Genomic DNA, 21539 nt, shown 5'->3' on the forward strand with positions numbered 1-21539 from the left:
TGTCAACAAGTAAGTCGCACACGAGAAATACAATTATACAAGGCAATGAGCCAATGAAGCGCAGTGGAATAATACAGCTTATCTCTCTGTTTCACCCAACAAATGACACATTTCCTCTACAGGTATACGGAAATGAATACAGAGAGCGTTAACACCAAAGCATAGACTCTACACATCGCTCAATGCTGCAGCACACACTGTTTCATGGAGTTCAGGAATACAGAAAAACAAAAGGAGTAGCAGGAGACTTCAGAGACTGTCCAAATCTCCAGAGGTGGAATCCTCCGTGCCAATATACTTTTGCAGTAACCAAGGAACAGGAGGGACCTCGACATCCATGACACATTCTAGCATGCGAACAACTTGCCCCATCATCGGCCTGTGATCTTCAGCGTCCTGAATGCACCAGCAGGCGACTCTGCAGGCTCTATTCACCTGCTCTGAATCAGCATTGCCCTCCAGAGCACCAGCAGGCACATGACATCATCTCCTTCGTTCAACTTAACTGCAGCATAGGTCGGAAAGTATGTAAACTTCCCCTCCTTAATTTTCTCTGAATTCCTTCGCCCTGATATGATCTCAAGAAGCACCATCCCATAGCTGTAGACATCAGCCTTATGTGTGATCGGTACGCCTGAGATCCACTCCGGTGCAAGGTATCCGATGGTGCCTCGCATTGTTGTCAGTGCCCTACTGAAGTCACGACCAAGAAGCTTTGCCATGCCAAAATCGGCAATCTTAGGACAGAATTCTGCATCAAGAAGGACGTTATCTGGCTTTATGTCACAGTGTAAAATACAATCCTTGCATCCCTCGTGCAGATAAGCCAAGCCGCGTGCGATTCCAAGTGCAATCGAGTACCTCAGCTCCCAGCTTAACTTAGAGGAACCCTTGGAAAACAGGTAGGTGCTCAAAGAGCCATTTGCCATATATTCATACACCAGGAACCTTCTACTACCTTCAGCGCAAAACCCAAGCAGACGAACAATATTGATGTGCTGAATCATACCTATGGTCTGCACCTCTGCTCGAAATTGCTTCTCTTCCTGTCTGAGGCCTTTTAGCTTCTTGACAGCCACAACAGTACAACCTGGCAACATTGCTCTGAAAACGCAACCAAACCCTCCTTCTCCAAGTTTTTCAGAGAAACCTTTAGTTGAGTCCTTTATTTGAACAAACGAGAAGATCATGAGGCTTCCATCGCCATTCACCCTTCTTGTCTCAGATAGCTTTCTTCTGCATCTCCACAAAAAAATCAGACAAATAGCAATGAGGGCTAACGCACCAATCACTGATAGAAAAACTACTTTTTTCTGGGAAGAAAACAGAGAGGCAGCTCTGGAACATGCTTGTTGTTGTTCAGTTGCTATACGTATGTACAAACGATCGCCGTTTGAACCAGAGTCAAGCACTACTGTGTTCCACAGCTCCCCGAACCAAAGTAAGCAACTTTTATTGTAAGCAAAGGCGGTACAAGTGGAGTTCCTTAAGCAAGAGGATTCACACCGACTCATGGTTGTAGTTTCTGACACCAAAGCATCCCGAGGATATCTGTGGATCCCATCTATTGGGTAAAATACCTCTTCTGGTTGTGCACCAGTGCATTCACCATTAAGATGAACCTTTCTTGAACAACCTACAGCAGTCCATCCTTCCATCAACGGTGCATCAAAACCAGCGGGACATTTGCAGGAGCCAGACATTGTGCAGAGGCTGTATGGTCCACAATATGAATCAAGGTCGCATACAGTTTCTGGAGCAGACCATAAAGTAGAGTTGCATTCCCCTCGTTTAGTCAATCTAATTACCCCAGAACTATCTAATTGTATGTATGTACGCATGTCATTGAATGTTAGCCCATAGTCTCCATCTTCACGAATGTCCATCCATCTAGGAAAAGTACCGGCAAATATCAATTCATCACCACTTTGAATGGTAAAACCTCGCCTTCTAGTTGTATCCAATGCCAGAGTATAAACCATAATCGGAATGTCAAGAAGCACCGCAACAGCCGAGATAGAAGTGGTCGCCATGTAAGGTGAGGAGCGCCAAATATCATAACCTCCGTTGGTTATTAAACTTAGCACACCATCCTCTGAGAATGAGAGATTACAATATGGGGAATAACGAAACTGAATAGGTTGCCAAACAGGTAGATAATCACGATCACATCCTGATGAGTTAGTAAACCAGATACCCAAACCACAGCACGAACAATACAGAGAAGGGCAATTAAAAGCCAATTTGAAAACACCGTTTTTCGACACTAGGCTCTGGGAACCAATCAGGAATTGTCCTGGAAGAAGGGTGTCTATTGCATATGTGAATTTGCAGCAAGAATATGTAATGCTGAGCAGGGAGGGAATCACAAGAACAAAGGAAGATGGGAACAAGAACCTCCAATTCTTTGCCGTCTCCATTCCTGGGGATACTTGTTGCCAGCTAATGTATGTGCTGAATCCCTCCTAACCAAATCGATGTATGCAAGGCAAGGAAAGGAAAGGCTCTGCTTTTAAGAGGCAAGAGCGCCCATAGTTAAGTCAAACATGGTAGGCACTTGACAGTGGCATTTGGGTTCTAGGCCGTATTTAGTTCTTTACATGTAAAAATTATGCATTGGAATCTTGCTAATTTGAAGTACTAAATGAAGTCTATTTACAAATTTTTTTGCATAGATGGGCTGTAAATCGCGAGACGAATCTAATGATGCTAATTAATCTATGATTAATCCATAATTAGCGGATGATTATTGTAGCATCACTGTTTCAAATCATAGATTAAGTAGGTTCATTAGATTCGTCTCGCGATTTACAGCCCATCCATGCAAAAAGTTTTATAAATAGACTTCATTTAGTACTCCATATATGTGTCCCGATATTCGATGTGACGTTTTTTTTGCGTTTACAGGTTTACAGGTAAAAATCTAAAAAGGGCCTATTCTATCATGAGGCGATCCCAACTCACAGGTCCTACTGCCCCTTAATAAATTGAGATCCATGCTCATATCTTATTACTCCTGTCATTTGCATACATACAAAGAGTCCATGCTACATTGGTTCGCAGTCAACATCCGTATCGCACTGAGTCAAACAAAAACTAGTACACACGACTGACATGAATTGACCGGCATTTACCTGTTGCCTTGTTGACGCCGGCTGAGTTTGTTATCAAGTCAACGACTTGGCCCCAGCGCGCGCCCTCACGGCGAGGCATTTTATCGAACACCTTGCGCTCGTCCAGCTAGCTCAGCATGGCTGCCTCGTGCCTCGCCTTCCCTTCCTCCTGATCTGATCCCACGATCGGGTGAGCAGGAAAGTAGAAGCAGCCGAGCAGCAGAGCATGTGAGGAACTAGCCGACGACGACCATTGAATTGAAAAATGAAAAGCAGCGGCGAACGCCGTCTCCGGGCAGCTCTCTTTTCTCTGTTTTTTTAGGCGGCTAAAATACGACGTAAAACCAACCGTCCGCATGGCCTGTTTTTTTAGTAAAAAACTCGAACCGTGTCCGCACGGCCTGTCTATTTTTAGTAAAAAAATCGAACCGTCAGCTTTCCCACCACACATCCAGGGCCCACCTTTCTTGCACTCCCCCACCGATCCCCCAGCACGCTGCCTCCCAAAAATTGTCCGGATGTTGGCCTCCACCCCGCCACCTCCATAGACCCAAAGAAAAACGGAAAAAAAAGTAGATCTGAAGAGGAGACGACGGCCACATCGATAGGATATTGTGTCAGGTAAAAAAGTGTGCAGAAAAAAGACTGGAGATGGGATGATAGCCAAAGAACAAACAAAAGAGATGCGTGCGCATCTATGAAGGCCACAATTTTTTACAAAACCTGCTAGAAATTTAGGGTTGCCTGGCCAGTAGAAATAGGTCTAGAACATATTATTGTTGTATCTACAAGAGATAAACTGCAGTTGCCATCTTGTGAGCTATACACATTGATGAATGATCCGCTTGATCCTGTACAAAAAATCTTTGCCTTCCACGTTGCTTGTCTCCCCATCCCCCCTCCTCCCCTTTTTATCAGGAACTGAAAAAAAGTGTAGATCAGATGCAGCAAGTCAACTTTTATTCAGCCAGTAATGTTGAGAAAATTGCTTAGACAAAATGCTCAGTTATGCTTTTCTGTGAACACATTATTGCCATTGCCCCAAGTTAGTGGTATTCTGGTAGTAATATTTAGAAAATGCATAGACACAAGAACTCTACTGTGCCTTTTATGTAAACACATTATTGCGCAATAAAAAATGCCAAAGTTAGTTTTTATTCGGGCAGTAATGTTGAGAAATTGTTTAGACAAAGTGCTCAGTTATGCTTTCCTGTGAATGTAAGCATTTCCCAAGTTAAATTGTATTCTGGTAGTAATGTTTAAAAATTGCTTAGACAAAGTACTCTATTATGCCTTTATGTGCACACATTAAAAAAATGCCAAGTTGGTTTTATTCTAGAAGTCATGTTTACAAAATACTCAAGCAAAAATTGTTTGTTATGCCTTTATGTAAATACATTATAGGCTCACCACACAAAAATCTGCTTAAAAAACAATGTTCCTTAAACTGAAAACATCATCACTCTGATTCACCTGATTTTGTTTATGAAGGAAGCACACATTACTACCTGGTATATTTTGATTATAAAAAGATTGTGTGGCTTGCAGGAGCAATGGATTTGAATGAGCTGCCCCTGAATTTGATTATGATTTCCTAGATGAAGTTGGTACAAATGTTTCCTATTGCACTCAGCCAATCTTTGGTGTTGCATGGCCACAATGCGATGAGCGGGTCCAGAGCCACCAAAGCCATAATGATGTTGGTGCCACACTAGTTGTTAGTAGTAGCACCCAAAATGCAAATGCTTGTTCTGTTAACAATCAAGAATCTAGTGTTGTTGCTAGCGATGTTGTGCAAGATGTTGTTGAAGAGGGGCTAGCAGATATTGTAGAAGATGCAGTGCAAGATAAGGTTTGGTTAACACCTCCAGTACCAGACAAGGGGCAGACCTTCAGCACCATATAGGAGGCTCGAGAGTTCTACAATTCCTATGCAAAAAGGGTTTAGTTTTATATCCGTACAACCACTACACGCTGTTGTTCCTATTACTAGACCTAAATAAAATGAGTTCAGTATCCTATTGCAAATACATATTAAACGAAATGTTGTTGTTCCTGTTACTAGCGGTAAGCAGAATCCGCATGTAACCTTCTGCAGAAAAAAATACTTATTGTAACATATATTATTGCCTATCTGAAATAATATTATTGCCTATTTCCTATATATTATTGCCTAATAAAGAACTAGTGATATCATAAAAGATGTAGAATCTAGCACAAATACTGCCACAATAAGAGGAAATAAAGCCTATAATTGAGGGTGGAAACATAATGTATCATTCTGGTTAAATATATGTGCTTCTAGATCAGAATCATATAACGAGAGCAGATCTTAGTTTAGTATATCCAGTTCTGATTATGATTAGCACAAAATATTAGAAACACATTTGCCAATTTAGGAAAATGCAAATTGCTTATCACAAGCTATATAAATGCTATAAGGAATAAGTATAATTGCCGGTGAAAATAGTATAGTTGTCCTTCGCGCCAGCCGCCTCGAGCCTTCCTCCTTTCATGCTGGATACTAGCAAAACAATAATCTGATTAGAGTACTTGTAGCAGTGGAAAAATAGTGTGGCATGAGAGATAAAAATTGCTTAAAGACTTGCATTATTCTGACTAGTTGTTAACACATTATTGCCTGAATACATATATTGAGCTGTATATCTAGAAAAAACAGAAAAATTGCCGAGATAAATACATTGAGTTTGCCATATTCTTAACCATTATTACCTGGATAAATGCACTGAGTTGCTTACCGAAAAAGTGATGAAATGCTTCTAGTAATTGACAAATTGTCTATAGAAAAGTACCGAAATGCTTCTACTATTTGACAAAAAAATGCATATTGTAAAGTACTGAAAATGCTTATGACAATGAACCCAATGCACAGGATTGGGATGCGTGTGTCGTGAACCCACCCCTACCACCCCAAGTTTCTAAATCTGCGCTTCCACTCCCTCTCCCCCACCGAGAATAGATTGCTCAAATCCAAATTTTGGCATAGATTTATCCTGTGTGCAAAATGATTTCGGAAGCACTCTATGAGCTACTGGAACCTTTTTTGAATTCATGCAAGCAAACTAGTTAACTTTGTTTACTATGATGATATCTTTTAGGAACTCCATGTGTTAAACCAATCACCAGCCTTTTAAAATTCTTGTTTAAAATCATAAGCATTGTGTCATAAGCATTTTGATTAGTGTTCAGTAGGCATTTTAATGATGTTAGTATAGCATCTCATAAGTTTAATCAGACTTCCTCTCATGTGGTCATCAACAATTTTATATGTGGGATGAGCACACATCAACCACCTATACTAATCACACTAGGAAGTAGTTGTAAGCATCTAGGCCCTTAAGGTTTGTTTCGGTGATTAATGACAACCATTATTGTGACTAATGAGTTTGTGCAGCTTAATGAAATATTATCGCTCATTGGATCATATGTTAAAGAGGCCCCTCAATTTCTTTATTCAAAAAGGCGATCTCGGTATTTAACTCAAGTATATAACAAGACTAAGGATCTTTCTAGTCCTAAGTGTCGCAAGGTTGAGAATGACACTTATGTTAGTATATGTTTTATAGTTTTGTAAAGGTCGCACTATTAGGAGGGGTTAAGGCCAAGTAACTTGAGCATGGACATGGTCAATCAAAAATGGATGCACACTATGGTCACTCAGGTTCTTAGAAGTTCAAATAAGTGGTTTTCAACTTATATCTCAAGAATATTTGGATTTCATTCAAGACTCAAATCAGAAAAGGCAAAATCAGAAAAAGTCTATACACCGGTTTAACTGACGACTACAATTTTCTATACGTCGGTTAAATGCAGTTATCAGAGTCTGGACAAGTACATACACCGGTTAAACCGACGATATTTGAAATTAACGTCGGTGCAGTTGTCCAAAACGTTGGTTTTTCAGGGTGTTTCAAGGTTATACTCACCGGTTAAACCGACGATATTTGAAATAAACGTCGGTGCAGTTGTCCAGAATGTTGGTTTTTCCAGGGATTTCTAAGGTTACACTCACCTGTTAAACCGACGATGGATTTGAGTTAGCGTCGGTGCAGTTGTCCAGATAGTTGGTTTTTCAGTTGATCAGTGGACAACTACACTCACCGGTTAAACCAATGATACGTCGGTTAAATTGTCCCAGTTGTAACAGCTAGTTTTCCAAATGGGCAGTTTACTTTCATCGGTTAAACCGACGATGACTTTTGGAGGACCGTCGGATTAACCGGCGTTGCATACTTTTCTGGCAGCTTTTCTCCAACAGCTCTATCCGCGTGAGCTGCCTATATATACCCCTCCAATGGGTCATTTTGAAGTCTCTTGACACCAGGCAACATTCATACACTCATACCATTGTTGAGAGCCACCTTGAGCTTCATCTTCCACACATTTGATCATTCAATCATCCAAGAAGCAAGACTAAGGACTTGAGTAGAGAGAAGCTTGTGTGCATCCGTTCTTGGTGATCGGTTCTTGCTCAAGTGAAGGCCCTAGCTTGTTACTCTTAGTGATTGGCAGCACCTAGACGATCTTGGTGATTGAGGTGTTTCTTCCGGAGCTTGCCAAGTTGATTGTAGGGGCCCGAATAAGTTTGTACGTGGCTTGAGCTCCACCACGCCGGGATGGTGAACAGAGACTCTTAGTGAGCACCCTCGTCTCGGTGACTTGGGAGGTGACAAGACTCTTAGTGAGTGTCACAACGTGGATTAGGGGTGTGTGCCAACACATCGACACAACGGAAAAAAATCCGGTTGTCTCTTGCCCACTCTTTACTTTCAAGCACTTACTTTCATGCAATTATTCATGTGCTTGACCTTAGAGATCATAACTTAGCTCTACCTTGTTTAGTTTCATATCTTGTTGTATCTTTGATAGCCTGTGTAGTTTGCTTAGCTAGCCGGTTGGTGAATTGAGCCTTACTAGTATTGCATAGGTTAATGTTGCTTTAATTTGTGTTTAGAATTTTGAAAAAGGCCCAATTCACCCCCCCACTTGGTCCATCGATCCTTACAGTAGTCATATTATTTGACTGCACATATGACATGCCTAAACAATTTGTCTGAATCATACATGATGCACTTGCAAGATGCGATGCCCTCTAATAAGTGCGAATGTCTAAAATATGAAGGAAAAGCACACTGATCACAATTTCTTCATCTTGGTATCGACGGAGGCTTCCAGAGAATATACTTTTATAAGCATAGAAAGGTGATGTGCTTAGGTCTAAAATAGTATCATTGCATAATCATAATAGTAGTGTTGTCTAATTAAAAAATATTATTATTTCCTAAACATGCTTTGGAAAAGAAAATGTATTGAATAAAGTTATGCAAATGTGTCATTTCTATATGCATACAGCTTGATATAGTTATCAATTAGTCTCATCTTCAATAATAAAATAGGATGATGTCTAACTGAAAAATAGAATTGTCTACATATAAAATAGGATTTCACCTAACTGAAAAAAGAATTTTCTATAAAAAAGCAATTATGTAACTAAAATGGAACGATAGCTTTGCTTAGCAGAAATTGTACTTTACCTCAACATGCTTGACTTAGTGTACTTAAAGAAATTAAAATTGATTCAATAAGCAAAATGGAGAACCTTGAAAAACGTAGAGCACTGCAAAATGGAGGTCGGGATGAGAATCATTGCACACCTTGGAGAACACTGATGGGGGGTTTAAATCCTCACTGTCGGGGGGGGGGGGGGGGAATCTAGGTTGGTTCATGAATCCACACATTCTCCTTGGATGGGTGAAGAAAATCCTAACAAATCCTCAAAAAATTCCCCAAAAATGACTCAAAAACTCAATCGATTCGAACCAGCCCAATACAGAAATGAGATAGCTCACCTGCATGTGCACCTACATCCATCTTCAATTTGCACTTTTCCCTGGACAAATTGACAGATTCGAGAGGAACGGGAGAGGATTTGCCATGGGGGGCGAGCACTCCGCTCCTGACGCCCACCCGCATCGGATCGAGGCAGCAGCTGACCTCGACACTAGCCTCCATGTGCGCAGTAGCCGCTGCCGCTGTGCCCCGCCTCTCCCATTCACAGCCTAGTCCGCGACACCGCGACCGTGAGCCTCCTCCATCTCGTCGTCCTGCGCGGCGCGAAAATCCCGACACCTCTCTGCCTCCGCCTTCATGCCGTCCGCGCCGCGCCAGCAGGAGCAAGGCTCGCCACGCCCTCCTTGAGCCCCCACCGCGGATCGAGGCTGCCCGAAGCGATAGGGTTTGGTGGTGCCCCGGGGGAGCTGCTCGCCCAATGCGCAGAGGAGGGAGGGAGGCAGGATGCGATGCGGGGGAGGAAGGAGAATGGTGGAAGAGATAATATTTAGTGGGACCCACGCACATGGGGTTGAGCTGCTGGCAAAAACAAAAAGAAATCTCTCGGCACACCTTAGGGCCGTATGGTTCCGCAAAATTACGGCCATCCAGAAATCATTACCTTTTTTTCTGAGAAATCTTTTTTCTCTGTTTCGCACGCGGGCCGAACGCTCCCATTCTCGCGCCGGCCCAACGAGGCCCAGCGTTAGGTGGGGCCCTCCTCACGAAATCTCTCACCTCATTTTTTTTTTCCACACGAGAGAAAGACGAGGCGTCCCCCTCTTCTCTCTCGCAGTTGCAGAGGAAGCAAAGCCACCATCATCTCTCGTGTCATCTCGCGCAAGCGCCCCCACATCTCCTCCTCCCACGACTCCGCTCGCGGCGGCGGCGGCCACCAGCCCACCACCCACCGAAGCTTGGCGATAAATCGGGGAGAAGAGAAGAAGAAATATTCCCTCCCTTCCTCCCCCGAAATAAACTCTCGGGCGGGGAGCGCGGACGCGGAGCAGCTCACCTCAGCGGAGACTCAGAGGTCAGCACCTCCTCTCCTCCCGCGATTTCTAGAGCTCCAACCCTTCCAGATCTCGCGCTGTTCTGGCAGCTCGACTACTTCTCGCGAACTATTAGAGGGATACTAGCTTGTGCGATCCCGTGGTTCAGATCAGATGCTAAGCGAGCTGGGCTGAGCCTTTTCGTGCTCGCTGCGATTGGGAGCTCGGGCTATTTTGGGGGGGAGGAGGGTTGATTTCAAACGAATGGGGACGAGTCAATCGGCGCTCCCTTTTGCTGTTCCGCAGGGCTGACTTGCGGGGTACGGACCTCCGATTAGTTCGGTAGCAGAAGCGGAGCCTCAATTTCTTCTGCTTACCTCCCTCTTTAGTACCATTACGAAATGCTCCGGTGCCACCCCACCGGTATCGAGAATCTCCTCTCAGGCTGTCCACAATGGCAAGAGCAAGAGCAAATTTGCTCTTGCCTCGTTTCCCACGCCCTCTCTGTCTACAGTGCCAAACAGTACATCTACAGTGCCAAACAGTAGATTTACTCCTCCATTTCCTCCTATCGCTGTGGACGGTCTCAAAAAAGAAAAGTACCGAGAATCTCTTACTACGATTCACGCACCAAAAGATGGCACCACATCGTGCCACGTCACCAAAAAAATCGTAGCCGTCCATCCGGCGACCAACGGCCAGCGGCTGAGCGAGGCCCTCCTCCCCGCGGCCCGCTCCTCGCGGCCGCCGGCCGAGGCCACCCCCGCATGCGCCGGCCGCCGCCTCCCGCCGGCCTCCGCAGCACGCCCCGCGAGCTGGCCGCCACCCCAAGCCACGCGAGCGCCTGCAGCTCGCAGCCGTCCTCGCACGCCGCCGGTTGTCCTCGGCTCCGCCGCCAGGAGAGCGCAGGGGAATGGGGAGCGCCCCCACGAGCCGGCCGCCGCCGGCCGCGCGCCGCGGGGTCTCGCCCGCCGCCAGCCTGAGCTCCGGTCGCCTGCTCTCGGCTTGCTGCCGCCGGATCCGACCGGCGCAGGAGAGAGAGAGGGAGAGAGAGAGAGAGTGTGGGGAGGGACGGAACGAAGGGAGAGGCACAGGGCAGCACGGCGCCGCGCGGCCGCGCGCACACCTGCCCTCCCATCCCCTCCTTCCTCACCGCGCCGCGCCGCGCCTCCCCTCCCTTCCATCCGCGGCGCGCCGTGCCTCCCCTAACCCTAACCCTAGCTCCTCCACCGCCGCCGTCCGGCCCGCCCTCCTCTTGGGCTCCGCGGCCTTGCCCGTGGGCTCGCCGTGCCGTGCTGCTCCACCCTCCCCTTGGCCTCCGCGCGCCGTCGTCCATAACCTACGCGCCGGCACTCCGAGCCGGGGCACCGCCACTGCTCCCGTCTGCGGGAGACTCCGAGCCACGGCGCCGCCGCTCCCATCTGAGGCAGGGACGGGCCGCCCAGGGCGCTGCCTCCGCTCCCGCCCGTGGGTGGGAGGGGCCGACCCGGCGCGCCGCCGCCGCTCGCTGCTCGGTGTCCGGGCCTCACCACAAGCGGGGCGGCGCATGCGCGGTGGCCCTCCCTGGATGGGGCAGCTCGCGTCACAGCCGGAAGGCAGGTCGGCCCTTGGCCCGTCGTGTCTCTCTCTCTCTCTCTCTCTGATTCACTTTTCTCCTTCAGATTAGACAGATCCGGTGAGTGCAGGCTGGACCTAAGGCTGCAACAGAGGAGAACGGCGATGAGCTGGGCGGCGCTCTTCCTCCTTTGCTCCACTTATCGGCGCCACTCCATCGTCAGCTCCTTCGGATTCAGGAACCTCAGTAACTTCCTTCAGATTTCTATCCCCCTTTATTGTCATTACTTGCAACTTGCAAGGTCAATGAGCTTGGCATATTTCTTCGGAGTTCTGTTAGTAGCAGTTGGTGAAAGTAGCTTCTTGATAATGAGAAAACTACATGGTTCAATGCAGATTGAGCAGTCCAGCCTCGATCTTGGTTCACAGTCCTCCACTCCCGTGGATCCAAGACCTGTACATTGCCCAGCCCAAGGTATGCGAAGTTGCAAACCAAAGCTTGGTGTGATCTACAAATCAGAAAGAATGAACTAAGATAAAATTAACTATAACTGAAAAAAACCCACATCTCAACAAAACTTTGGCTTTCTCTGTCTGAATGAAATATGGGGTTGAGGCACTTGACTTCTGGGACGACCTGCTCTGAGCAATAATCAGTTATCTGATATGCTGGGGTTCAATTATGTCAAGTTCTGTGACTTGTAGTGCATTTACGGGATTAGTTCCTGCTTGAGGCCTTTTAGAATGATTGATGATTGTGTTATGCATGTTATTGCAACGGAGACAAGAATACAAGAAAATTAGCGCAGGTAGCAAGGGGTTGCCCCGGTCAACAGATCATGATCTACACCCAGGTGAGCACAACTACCATTGTAATTTTCAGAGGGTGGCTTCCAATTGCTACTAACTACCTGCACGATGGTATACATAATTCCAGATTATTTTACTCCAGATCAAACTATGTGTTCTCTCTCTCTCCGTCTGGTATGTACTTTCAGCTTAAATGACTACATGGTATTGTTGCTTTGCTTAGAAATAGAAGATTTATGGAAATCATAACCTGTAAAGAGTGCTTTTTATAGCTTTTCTTTTAAAAAACTATGGCCTAATCAAATTATGTTATGATTTTGCTGTATAAGGTCAAGTACTACAGCATGCTACTGATAAAAAATGGAAAAGTGGTATATATGTTCAGCCAACTCTCTTCTCTGCATGCAATATAATGGCTTGGTGCAGACCAGAGCAACTGTTGCAATACAAGTGGGTGGGATTTGAGCTTTAGCGTAAAAACTTGGGAATTATATTTGTGAAAATTATGTTTGTATCTATGAAAATTACTCTTAACTACTGTTACATGTTTTCCCTTCAAAATTAGGCCTATAATGGATTTGATAGACATCACAATTTCTCGACAGTTACATGAGCTGATCCTATCAATCGATTTGTCTTTCATTTCCATATTTGGCATATTGTATTTATGCTATTCTTTTCTGACATCTAAGTTATAGTAATGGCTTTGTGGCTTTATGTCTTGCTTGGTACAGCTTTCCTGCTGCACTCCTAGGTGTATGTAAGGTTGCTGTCTGGTGATTCTTTTGGTTGCCTTAATTTCTTTTGCTTCGCCTCTGTACCATTGCAGTATGATATCCTTGGCTGTTGCTTTGTGTCACAGAATCTCAATTTTGATCTTTTTTTCCATCCATTTCCACAAGACTAATGGAAAGCATGCTGAGAGTTCTCAACACGAAATCCTTTTACTATTAACTTTTGTATTCTACCATCATTTTTTAAAAATTATTGTCCTCTGTGTCCCAGGAGGGAAAAACGGGGCAATACCTTTTAAGCCTTTTGATAGAACATGCCTGTATTTATATATTTATTATATTTGCCATTCTTTGGCAGGTCAATTTGTTAAGGATGCAAGTGCCGTTTGTATTTTCCTACCTCTTAGAGAAAAAAGTTGCTGCTGCTGGATCGGAATGCTTAGGATATATATATATATATATATATATATATATATATATATATATATATATATATACACAGTTGTGTTCACATCTTATCTCTGAGTTGTGTGGTCATGGTTGGAATGGGCTCTCATTTTTATGGAGCTAAGGACTTTCAGATTTATATATTGTTTTCACTGATTAACAGCTGCATAGCAGCTACGTCACTAAGTTTGTTTAAAACCACATTAGAGTTTCCAATGCGGAGTATGGTTCATGTTTGTAAATAGTGTGTTTACATGATATCATTAGGTTGATAGTTTTGTATATGTGTATGCAGCTTTGCTCTGTAGTGTAAAGGCTTGAGATTTATATTTGTGAAAAGTATGTTTGTATGTGTGTAAAGTGTATATAAAAATGAGTTGAATTTCAGATTAGTGATAACATCTTTGTGGTTTCGAAGACTGCAGAGTTGTAAAAGTTTTTGTCATATAATATATAGGGTAATATATAATTTCTGCCATTTTCTTACCATATTAAAAGTTTTTGTTTGTTTGCAATTATAAATTATCTTTTGCAATTACCCAATTAAGCCGTAGCGTAGCCCCCGCTCCGCTGCCCTCTGCCCAGCTCTGCTGCCGCGGCGTGCGCATCACTGGAAAGATGGGCCTGTGGGGGATGGGCTCCCTCCTTCCTGCGCTGCGCCATGAATGAGTGATGCGCCTTTTCTTCCTCCCTTCCATATGGCACAGCTCGTCTCCTTCCTTTCCGCGCTCCTCTATCCATTCCCCGCTACCGGCCTCCTGCTTCTTGCTAACGGAGTAGTAGGTGTTCTTGGCTAGCGAGCAGCGCCGGCGCCGGCGGCGATGACGAATGAGACGGTGTACTACGATGTGCTCACGTCTGTCCCGCCGCATCTGACGACGAGATCTGCAAGGCCTACTACATCAAGGTCCCCACTTAATCCTTTCCAACCGTCTTATCTTGCTCGTCTGATGCTGCTGCTGCTCAGCTTCTCCCATCAGAAACAGCAAATGCCTTTTGGTTCGTGCTTGTTTGGGAAATTTTCTTATGTGTTTAGATTCCGTTTCTATGTTCAGGCGAGGCAGGTGCATCCAGAATTCCAGACAAGAATCCCAACAACCCGCAGGCGGCCGAGAAGTTCCAAGTCCTCACTGCAGCTTGATTCTGTCCATGTTCTTGCTGGACAACGACTTGATTTAGCGGAGTGAATGTGTGGTGTGCTGACAAGCTGATGGTTCCCTTCTCGATGATGGTTCCCCTCTCGAAGTCTCGATGATGGTTCCCAGGCTCTTGGAGAGGCCTACCAGGTTCTGAGTGACCCTCTGCAGAGGAAGGCCTACGACGGCTACGGAAAGAACAGCATATCCAGGTAGGTACTACTACTAGGTACCAACTTGACATTTGATATTTTCCATAAAGAAAAATGAAAAATGAGAGGATGGTATAAAACAGCAGCAATTGGAACTTTAGAACTCCGAGAGTCGAGTAAATTGAGCTAATGTCTCCAGAATGGTCATATACAATCGATCAATCTCGGTTGTCAAATATTTCAGGGACAACATACTGGATTGCACTGTTGTTTTCACCCTCCTTTTCAGGAGCGAGCTGTTCGAGGACTACATTGGTCATCTTGCATTATGGGTAGTTTTCTATTCCAGATTCATCTGTTGAAACTATCTGCACATCGAGCTTATTTTATTTCATGGGGTTTTTATTTAGGTGCTTTACGAAAACAATGTCAATAAAGAGGATCTGAAGGCCCGAGCAGCGGCCTTGAAAAATTTCAGGTAAACTATTTATATCGCGATGTGCTGCACCGCTGCATCTAGAGTTTAACCAGTGAAACTGACATTTACAAAATTCAATATTTGATCAAATGGAACATGAATAGAGGGACAAGGAGGCATTATCTGGGCCAGGGCCAGGGCCGTCAGGGCCATCAAAACGAACAGTTCTTGATGATGACAGCAGTTCAGATGACAGTTCAGATGATGACATAGCTCGGACGGTGCCATATCGAACTCCTGCATTTACTCAGACCATTGTTCAATCACCACGCATATTTGTTTCATATCAATGATTTATGAATTGAAACCTTCAGTAAGAAACCAGTACATTTGCGGTGCAGGGAATCTGAAGGCTGTTCAGATGCTTATGCAACCCCGCTTATGATGTTGACGATGATTTTGAGCCCCCCAAATGAGTTCTAGAACCAAACACCAATAGATGTGTTCAAATGTTCGTGACTTTTTTTTTTCCAACTATATGATTCAGAGCCATGTGAGTTCAGATCATACGTCGCCATCCTTTATCTTAAGGATACGCACGCTGATGCTACTTCAGCTCTGGTGAGCACAATGACAGTTCAGATTTCAGGGTTCCCTTTTTCTCTCCCAAGAACAGTAGCACTTCTATTCCCCCTTTTTTTTGAAATAGATTCAGCTCGGTTCTGTTGTGCCTATGTAATTTGTTTGTTATTGATGTTATCGAAAAAAGAAAAAAGAACAAGATTATGTAAAAATCCATTTTCTGATCCTAAAGTGATATGGTAAATTCAGGTATGTTAACTTTTATTTAATACTGTTGTTGGCGCATCATATTCTATATCTGCAAACATTATGTAACTTCGTATCGACAGTCTCACAGTCACTCTTGTCATTCCCAGAAACAGAAGATATCGCATTGCTGTCTTACTCCTTTTTTTTTTTGAGAATTAGTGAATGATGGCTTAACTTCTCCCTTCAAACATGGATGAAGATAGAAGTCATGCACAGAGCGAAATGCTGAAATGTTCACCAAGTGCCAAAGTGACCAATCAGAGATAGGCTGAACAAGTTACATGATTTTGGATGCAAAACGATGCAGATCAGATCAGGTAGCCCAATGCGCTGACGCCCTCAACAAAGCAGTCTGCAGCCTGCATTGCACAGAACCACCAGTCTGGTAGAGGCTCCTTATGAACTATACAACCACAGCTGTCACATGCATCAAACAAAATTTCATATAATACAAATAAAAGGAAAAAAAACAGGCCACGCGCAGCAAGGCTGCGCGGCCTTTCTAGTCTAACTGGGACATGAACCAAACTCTCAAAGCATGGTATGTTGATCATGTGGGTGGGGAGATTGGTAGATTGCTGGATAAACCGGCAATGGAGCACAGTGACACTTTGATATGCTGCTACCGAGATGGTTCATGAGCTCAACTTCCCTATTGCGTTACCTTTAGCTTTTGAGTTCCTAATTAAACATCGTTCAATTCTTAGATGCTTGCATTTCACCATAAGCAGCTTTTTCTATTTTAGGAAATTAATACATTTCTTTTATTTCCAGGTATCAACTTGAAGTCCTGCTGCTGCACCGTAAAGTAATTTTCTCTGCTCCGATTGCACCATGCATCTTTAACTCACGGCATTCACGTATCAAGATCTAATGTGCTTCATTTCTGTTCTGCTTATTCACCGTCTACCCCTCCAGTGCGGGAGAGAGATGCCTGCTGGGAGTACTGTGACAAGCTGGATGGGAACAAAGTCCGGTGCAGGTTCTGCCACGAGGTCCTCAATGGTGGCATCAGCCGGCTCAAGTTCCATCTGTCTCAAATTCCCAGCAAAGGGGTTAACCCTTGCACCAAGGTGAAGGAAGACGTCATTGACAAGGTGAAGGCTATCATATTGGCAAAGGAAGAGTACAAGGAGTTCCAGCTTCTCAAGAGGCAGCGGGTTGCGGAATTGTCGGTACCCCCGAAACGAACACAGGAGGTTCTGTCTCAGTCTACTTCTCCAGGGCCGGCGAACTCTCCAGCTGCTGCTCTTGCTGCTGAACAGAGTCACCTTCTTGCTCTGGAAGTGTCGACTCCGGTGCCAAAACTATCTGGTGCTGCTAACAAGTCACGCGCTGCTTCAGAATTGGAGGCCGAACGATGCATAGCTAAATTCTTTTTCGAGAATAAGTTGGACTATAGTATAGCAGACTCAGTTTCTTACCAGCATATGCTGGAGGTACTTGGTGGTGTGGGGTTCCGAGGGCCGTCAGCAGAGGTTCTGAAGGACAAGTGGTTGCACAAGCTCAAGTCAGAGATTTTGCAGAAAACAAAAGAGATTGAAAAGGATTGGGTGAGTACTATATTGGCTGATTCATGGACTGATAACAAATTGAAAGCCCTAATCAACTTTTCTGTGTCGTCTCCTCTAGGGACTTTCTTCCTCAAAACAGTGGATGCCTCTCCACACTTCAAAACTCACAGAGGGTTGTATGATCTCTTCGACGAGGTGATTCGAGAAGTTGGCCCAGAGGATGTTGTTCAGATAATCGCTGACAGGAATATAAACTATGGCAGCATAGACAAGCTAATCACGCAGAACTACAACAGCATCTTTTGGTCCCCTTGTGCATCTTTTTGCATTAACTCAATGTTGGATGACTTCTCCAAGATTGATTGGGTGAACCAATGCATTTGCCAAGCACAAACCATAACACGATTTATCTACAACAATAAGTGGGTTCTTGATTTTATGAGAAAGTCCATGGCAGGGCAAGAGCTTGTTTGTTCAGGGATTACAAAGTCTGTATCGGATTTTCTCACATTGAAATCCTTGTTGAGGCACAGGTCAAAGCTGAAGCAAATGTTTCATTGCGCTGAATATTCATCTTCTTCATATGCGGTAGGTCCATTGTTGAGATACTCAATGATGATGAGCTTTGGAGAGCAGTTGAAGAGATAGCTGCTGTTTCTGAACCTTTGTTGAGGGTTATGAGGGATGTTTCAGGAGGCAAAGCTGCCATTGGTTACGTATATGAGTCTATGACAAAAGTGACGGACTCTATAAGAACATACTACATAATGGATGAAGGCAAATGTAAGTCGTTTCTGGACATAGTGGAGCAAAAATGGCAAGCAGAGCTGCATTCACCTCTTCATTCAGCAGCCGCCTATCTGAACCCAAGCATCCAGTATAACCCAGAAGTAAAATTTTTCACTAGTATAAAGGAGGAGTTCTACCATGTTCTTGATAAGGTGCTTACAACCCCTGACCTAAGGCAGGATATTACTTCTCAATTGCATGCTTTCCGCAAGGCACAAGGGATGTTCGGTTCTAACATTGCTAAAGAGGCCCGTAACAATACCTCCCCAGGTATGCGTCGGGGCTTATGTCAGCTACATTGTTCTAATATTCCCGAATGCCACAGCTATTTTTCTAGTATTCTTGAATTGCTTTTTCTGCATTCGCGTTCGTATTCTCAATAGAAAATTAGTAGTAAGCTTATTCTGGGGCATCCTGTCTGTTACTAGCTATTTATATATATCAATATTATGTCACATGTTGCTAATTTGTGGTGCTGCATTTTGAAGTCATTAGGCCAATCCATTGTCGCATTTTTTGTTGTAGCTGATGGTTATAAGCTTCGATGCACTTATCTGAATTGAAGATATTTCAGAGGCGACTTACCATCTTTTAGGCACTCCTGAATTCTGTTTTCTCAATTTAAATTGACAACTCTTGTGCACAGGGATGTGGTGGGAACAATACGGCGATTCAGCACCATCACTGCAACGAGCCGCTGTCAGAATTACCAGCCAGGTTTGCAGCACCTTGACGTTCCAAAGGGACTGGGATATAATCCTTCAGAACCACTCTGAAAAGTGCAACAAGCTGGACAAGGAGGCTTTGGCCGACCAAGCCTATGTGCACTACAATCTCACGCTCCATTCCGAACCGAAGACGAGGAAGAAGTTGGATGGGGATCCTATCGCATTGGATGGCATTGACATGACATCGCCATGGGTGGAGGACTCTGACGGCCCAATCCTCACCCAGTGGCTCGATAGGTTCCCATCGGCCTTGGATGGTGGAGACTTGAACACTAGGCAGTTTGGTGGATCCATCTTTGGCCCCGGCGATAATCTGTTCGGCTTGTAATAGTTCTTAGTTCCAGGTCTAACACAACGTGACTTTTGTTTCTGTTGTACAAGTGCTCATGTATGTACCATGTAGGTCTTCTGTAGTTCAATCTCTGCTAGGACAGAGGCATAGAGCCTAGAACTTAGACTGATGTCAAGGTAAGAATTGTATGTTACCCTTATTCAGTCAAGGAGAGAAGTGCCTGTTACTCGTACTTAGTCCCTATTAACATGAGAACATAGGGTATGGAGACTGAATCCGAAAATTTATTAATCCATTTCTTGTGCAGTGTATAAGCGATAACAGAAAAATATGTGTTTTGGGGGTGTTATTATTAAGGATACAAGTGGGTACCACTCTAGTTTATTTCTCCTCCCAAATTATTTATGTAGAATGCCATTTTAGTTCATGTTATCAATTTTTTGGATCGATCCAATGATCCAAAATATATCTAAATTGCATCCCTAGTTATTAGCATCATGAATGTGCTAATCGTTTTTCCATCACAGGAATTGTACAGTATATCATGATAATTTCACATTTTACCTGATGAACACAGCTGCCAGCCTGCCACACGGGGGCGATTCTACAGGATAGCCTGGGAAAGAGGATAACGTAACGTAAGCCAGCCAAAATAATGAAAGAAGAGAAAAAAAAAAGATAAAGAAGATAATCATCTTTGTCAACATGTGCTCATCGCTATCAGAGCACTAACTCCGTGAAGAAATGTTCACCCACTTCGATCTTATCCATTTTTTTAGAAGAAATCGATCTTATCCGTTTCTCTGCCGCAAAACAGAAGACAAACCCATCGCCATCTGCCGAGGAATAATATAAACTGCAAACCAAGTTACTGGGAGAAGATATCAGCTAGAGAAAGCAAACTGCAGAGTAGCACACGTACAGCAAAAAGCCCAGCCTTCAGGTTCCAGCGCAACGTGATTCCAAGGGAGATGGAGATGGAGGGGAAGAAGATGAGCCGGCTGCCGGAGGTGACCATCGACACAGCGTCAAGGCCGGCGGCGGGCGTTGGCGGCGGCATCGACGCGGGGAAGGCGGCGGGCAAGGAGCCGACCAGCCCGGGCACGCCGTCCTCGGTGGACGCCGGCCGCCGCAGCGGCAAGGAGAGGCGCGCGGAGGACGGCGTCCCCCTGCCCGGGTGGAAGCTCGACGCCCTCTGCCAGGAATCCTGCCCGTCGCCGACCATGAGGGCGCGCTTTCCTTACTTCTGAAAGCCGCTGGCGATGGCGCTCGCTGCAGGCCTGCATGAGTTTCAATCAAGCGGCAAAGCCTAGTGGTTTGAATGCCCGATGATGTTCCTGGGCGTCATCTCCTTGTCCTTGACATTTTTCTTGTTGTGCATGTACATATGAATCCATGGAACTCGGAGCTTTTCATGTGTCTTGTCAGTGCTCAGATTGCACAAATGGTGAACCATCAGTCGATTGTATGATGATTGTACATGATAATCTGAAACAATCCTTCAGGCTTCAGTAGATGCATGTACAAGTTTTACTACTTATATTCTATGAAATTGATTCAACGGGTGCAGGCTTGGAGTTTGTGGAAAGAAGGAAAGGCCATGAGTCTGGTGGACTCATCCCTTCTTGGGAGTTGTTCACCAAATGAAGCTTTGAGGTGCATTCACATAGGACTCTTGTGTGTGCAAGACAATCCAAATAATAGGCCGCTCATGTCGTCGGTGGTGTTCATGCTAGAGAATGAAGCTATAGCACTTTCGGTCCCAAAACAGCATGTTTACTTCTCACAGAGGTATTCTGAAGCCCAGGAAACAGGAGAAAACACTAGTAGCTCTATGAATAATATGGACCTGGCAGTATTAGAGGGACGCTAGATGGTTAGGTTATGCAATGTTTGTACGTGTAAATAATTTATTTCTTAGCAGATTTCTTGAATGTCTTATTGAGTGCAACTATATGTATTAGAATACGTCTGAATAAAAACAGGTATTAGAATACATTACGTTCTCAAATGTTGTGCAGTATTTGAAAATTATAATCTTAATCCAAGATGTTTTTTTAGATGAAGGCAGAGCTTTTATTTATCATTCATAGCAGTGTTTGTTTCAAAAAATACAAGAGGGGAGCGGAGAGCACAAGCTACATTTGCTAACATATGGACTTCCCTGTTTCAGTCTCTA

General features: G+C 44.5%; 2 protein-coding genes and 2 pseudogenes across 23 annotated transcripts; 3 read left to right on the plus strand and 1 right to left on the minus strand.

The window, feature by feature from the left end:
- On the minus strand, positions 1 to 2574 carry LOC120705549 (annotated as a pseudogene).
- Positions 2575 to 10704: 8130 nt separating this feature from the next.
- On the plus strand, positions 10705 to 13917 carry LOC120705551 (translation initiation factor IF-2-like). 21 transcript variants are annotated; one of them, XR_005687996.1, is made up of 6 exons: positions 10705 to 11554; positions 11617 to 11748; positions 11906 to 11984; positions 12278 to 12363; positions 13412 to 13457; positions 13552 to 13903. XR_005687996.1 is itself a non-coding variant. In XM_039989958.1 (6 exons), the coding sequence occupies exons 1-6, from the start codon at positions 10869 to 10871 to the stop codon at positions 13422 to 13424; spliced, it is 1023 nt and encodes a 340-aa protein (XP_039845892.1). In that variant the 5' UTR covers positions 10710 to 10868; the 3' UTR covers positions 13425 to 13479. The 21 variants fall into 21 exon arrangements, 18 of the variants coding, with proteins under 18 accessions (XP_039845892.1, XP_039845889.1, XP_039845893.1 ...); XM_039989958.1 differs by lacking the exon at positions 13552 to 13903 and adding an exon at positions 12447 to 12493 and having other exon boundaries at positions 10710 to 11554; positions 12298 to 12363; positions 13412 to 13479; XM_039989955.1 differs by lacking the exons at positions 13412 to 13457; positions 13552 to 13903 and adding exons at positions 12447 to 12493; positions 12649 to 13253 and having other exon boundaries at positions 10711 to 11554; positions 12298 to 12363.
- A 374-nt stretch (positions 13918 to 14291) lies between these two features.
- Positions 14292 to 19666, plus strand: LOC120705550 (annotated as a pseudogene). Its single transcript, XR_005687995.1, has 9 exons — positions 14292 to 14407; positions 14556 to 14848; positions 15033 to 15120; positions 15199 to 15266; positions 15371 to 15827; positions 16197 to 16422; positions 16812 to 16845; positions 16956 to 18610; positions 18987 to 19666. The product of XR_005687995.1 is annotated as an uncharacterized LOC120705550 (transcript).
- A 560-nt stretch (positions 19667 to 20226) lies between these two features.
- LOC120705553 lies at positions 20227 to 20921 on the plus strand. Its single transcript, XM_039989961.1, has one exon. It carries the CDS (start codon positions 20332 to 20334, stop codon positions 20608 to 20610), a length of 279 nt encoding a protein of 92 aa, XP_039845895.1. The 5' UTR covers positions 20227 to 20331; the 3' UTR covers positions 20611 to 20921.
- The last annotated feature ends 618 nt before the right edge of the window (positions 20922 to 21539 follow it).

This window comes from Panicum virgatum, chromosome 5K, assembly GCF_016808335.1.
Source record: "Panicum virgatum strain AP13 chromosome 5K, P.virgatum_v5, whole genome shotgun sequence".
In the NCBI taxonomy this organism is placed as follows: Eukaryota; Viridiplantae; Streptophyta; class Magnoliopsida; order Poales; family Poaceae; genus Panicum; species Panicum virgatum.

Bases quoted from the DNA above. Each gene is read 5' to 3' on its own strand.
- LOC120705553 (XM_039989961.1), top strand. From the start codon at position 20,332: ATGGAGATGGAGGGGAAGAAGATGAGCCGGCTGCCGGAGGTGACCATC.
- LOC120705551 (XM_039989941.1), top strand. From the start codon at position 10,869: ATGGGGAGCGCCCCCACGAGCCGGCCGCCGCCGGCCGCGCGCCGCGGG. The intron at 11,555-11,616 runs GTCGGCCCTTGG...TTTCTCCTTCAG, and splicing joins GCGTCACAGCCGGAAGGCAG to ATTAGACAGATCCGGTGAGT. The intron at 11,985-12,277 runs GTATGCGAAGTT...TGTGTTATGCAT, and splicing joins TGTACATTGCCCAGCCCAAG to GTTATTGCAACGGAGACAAG.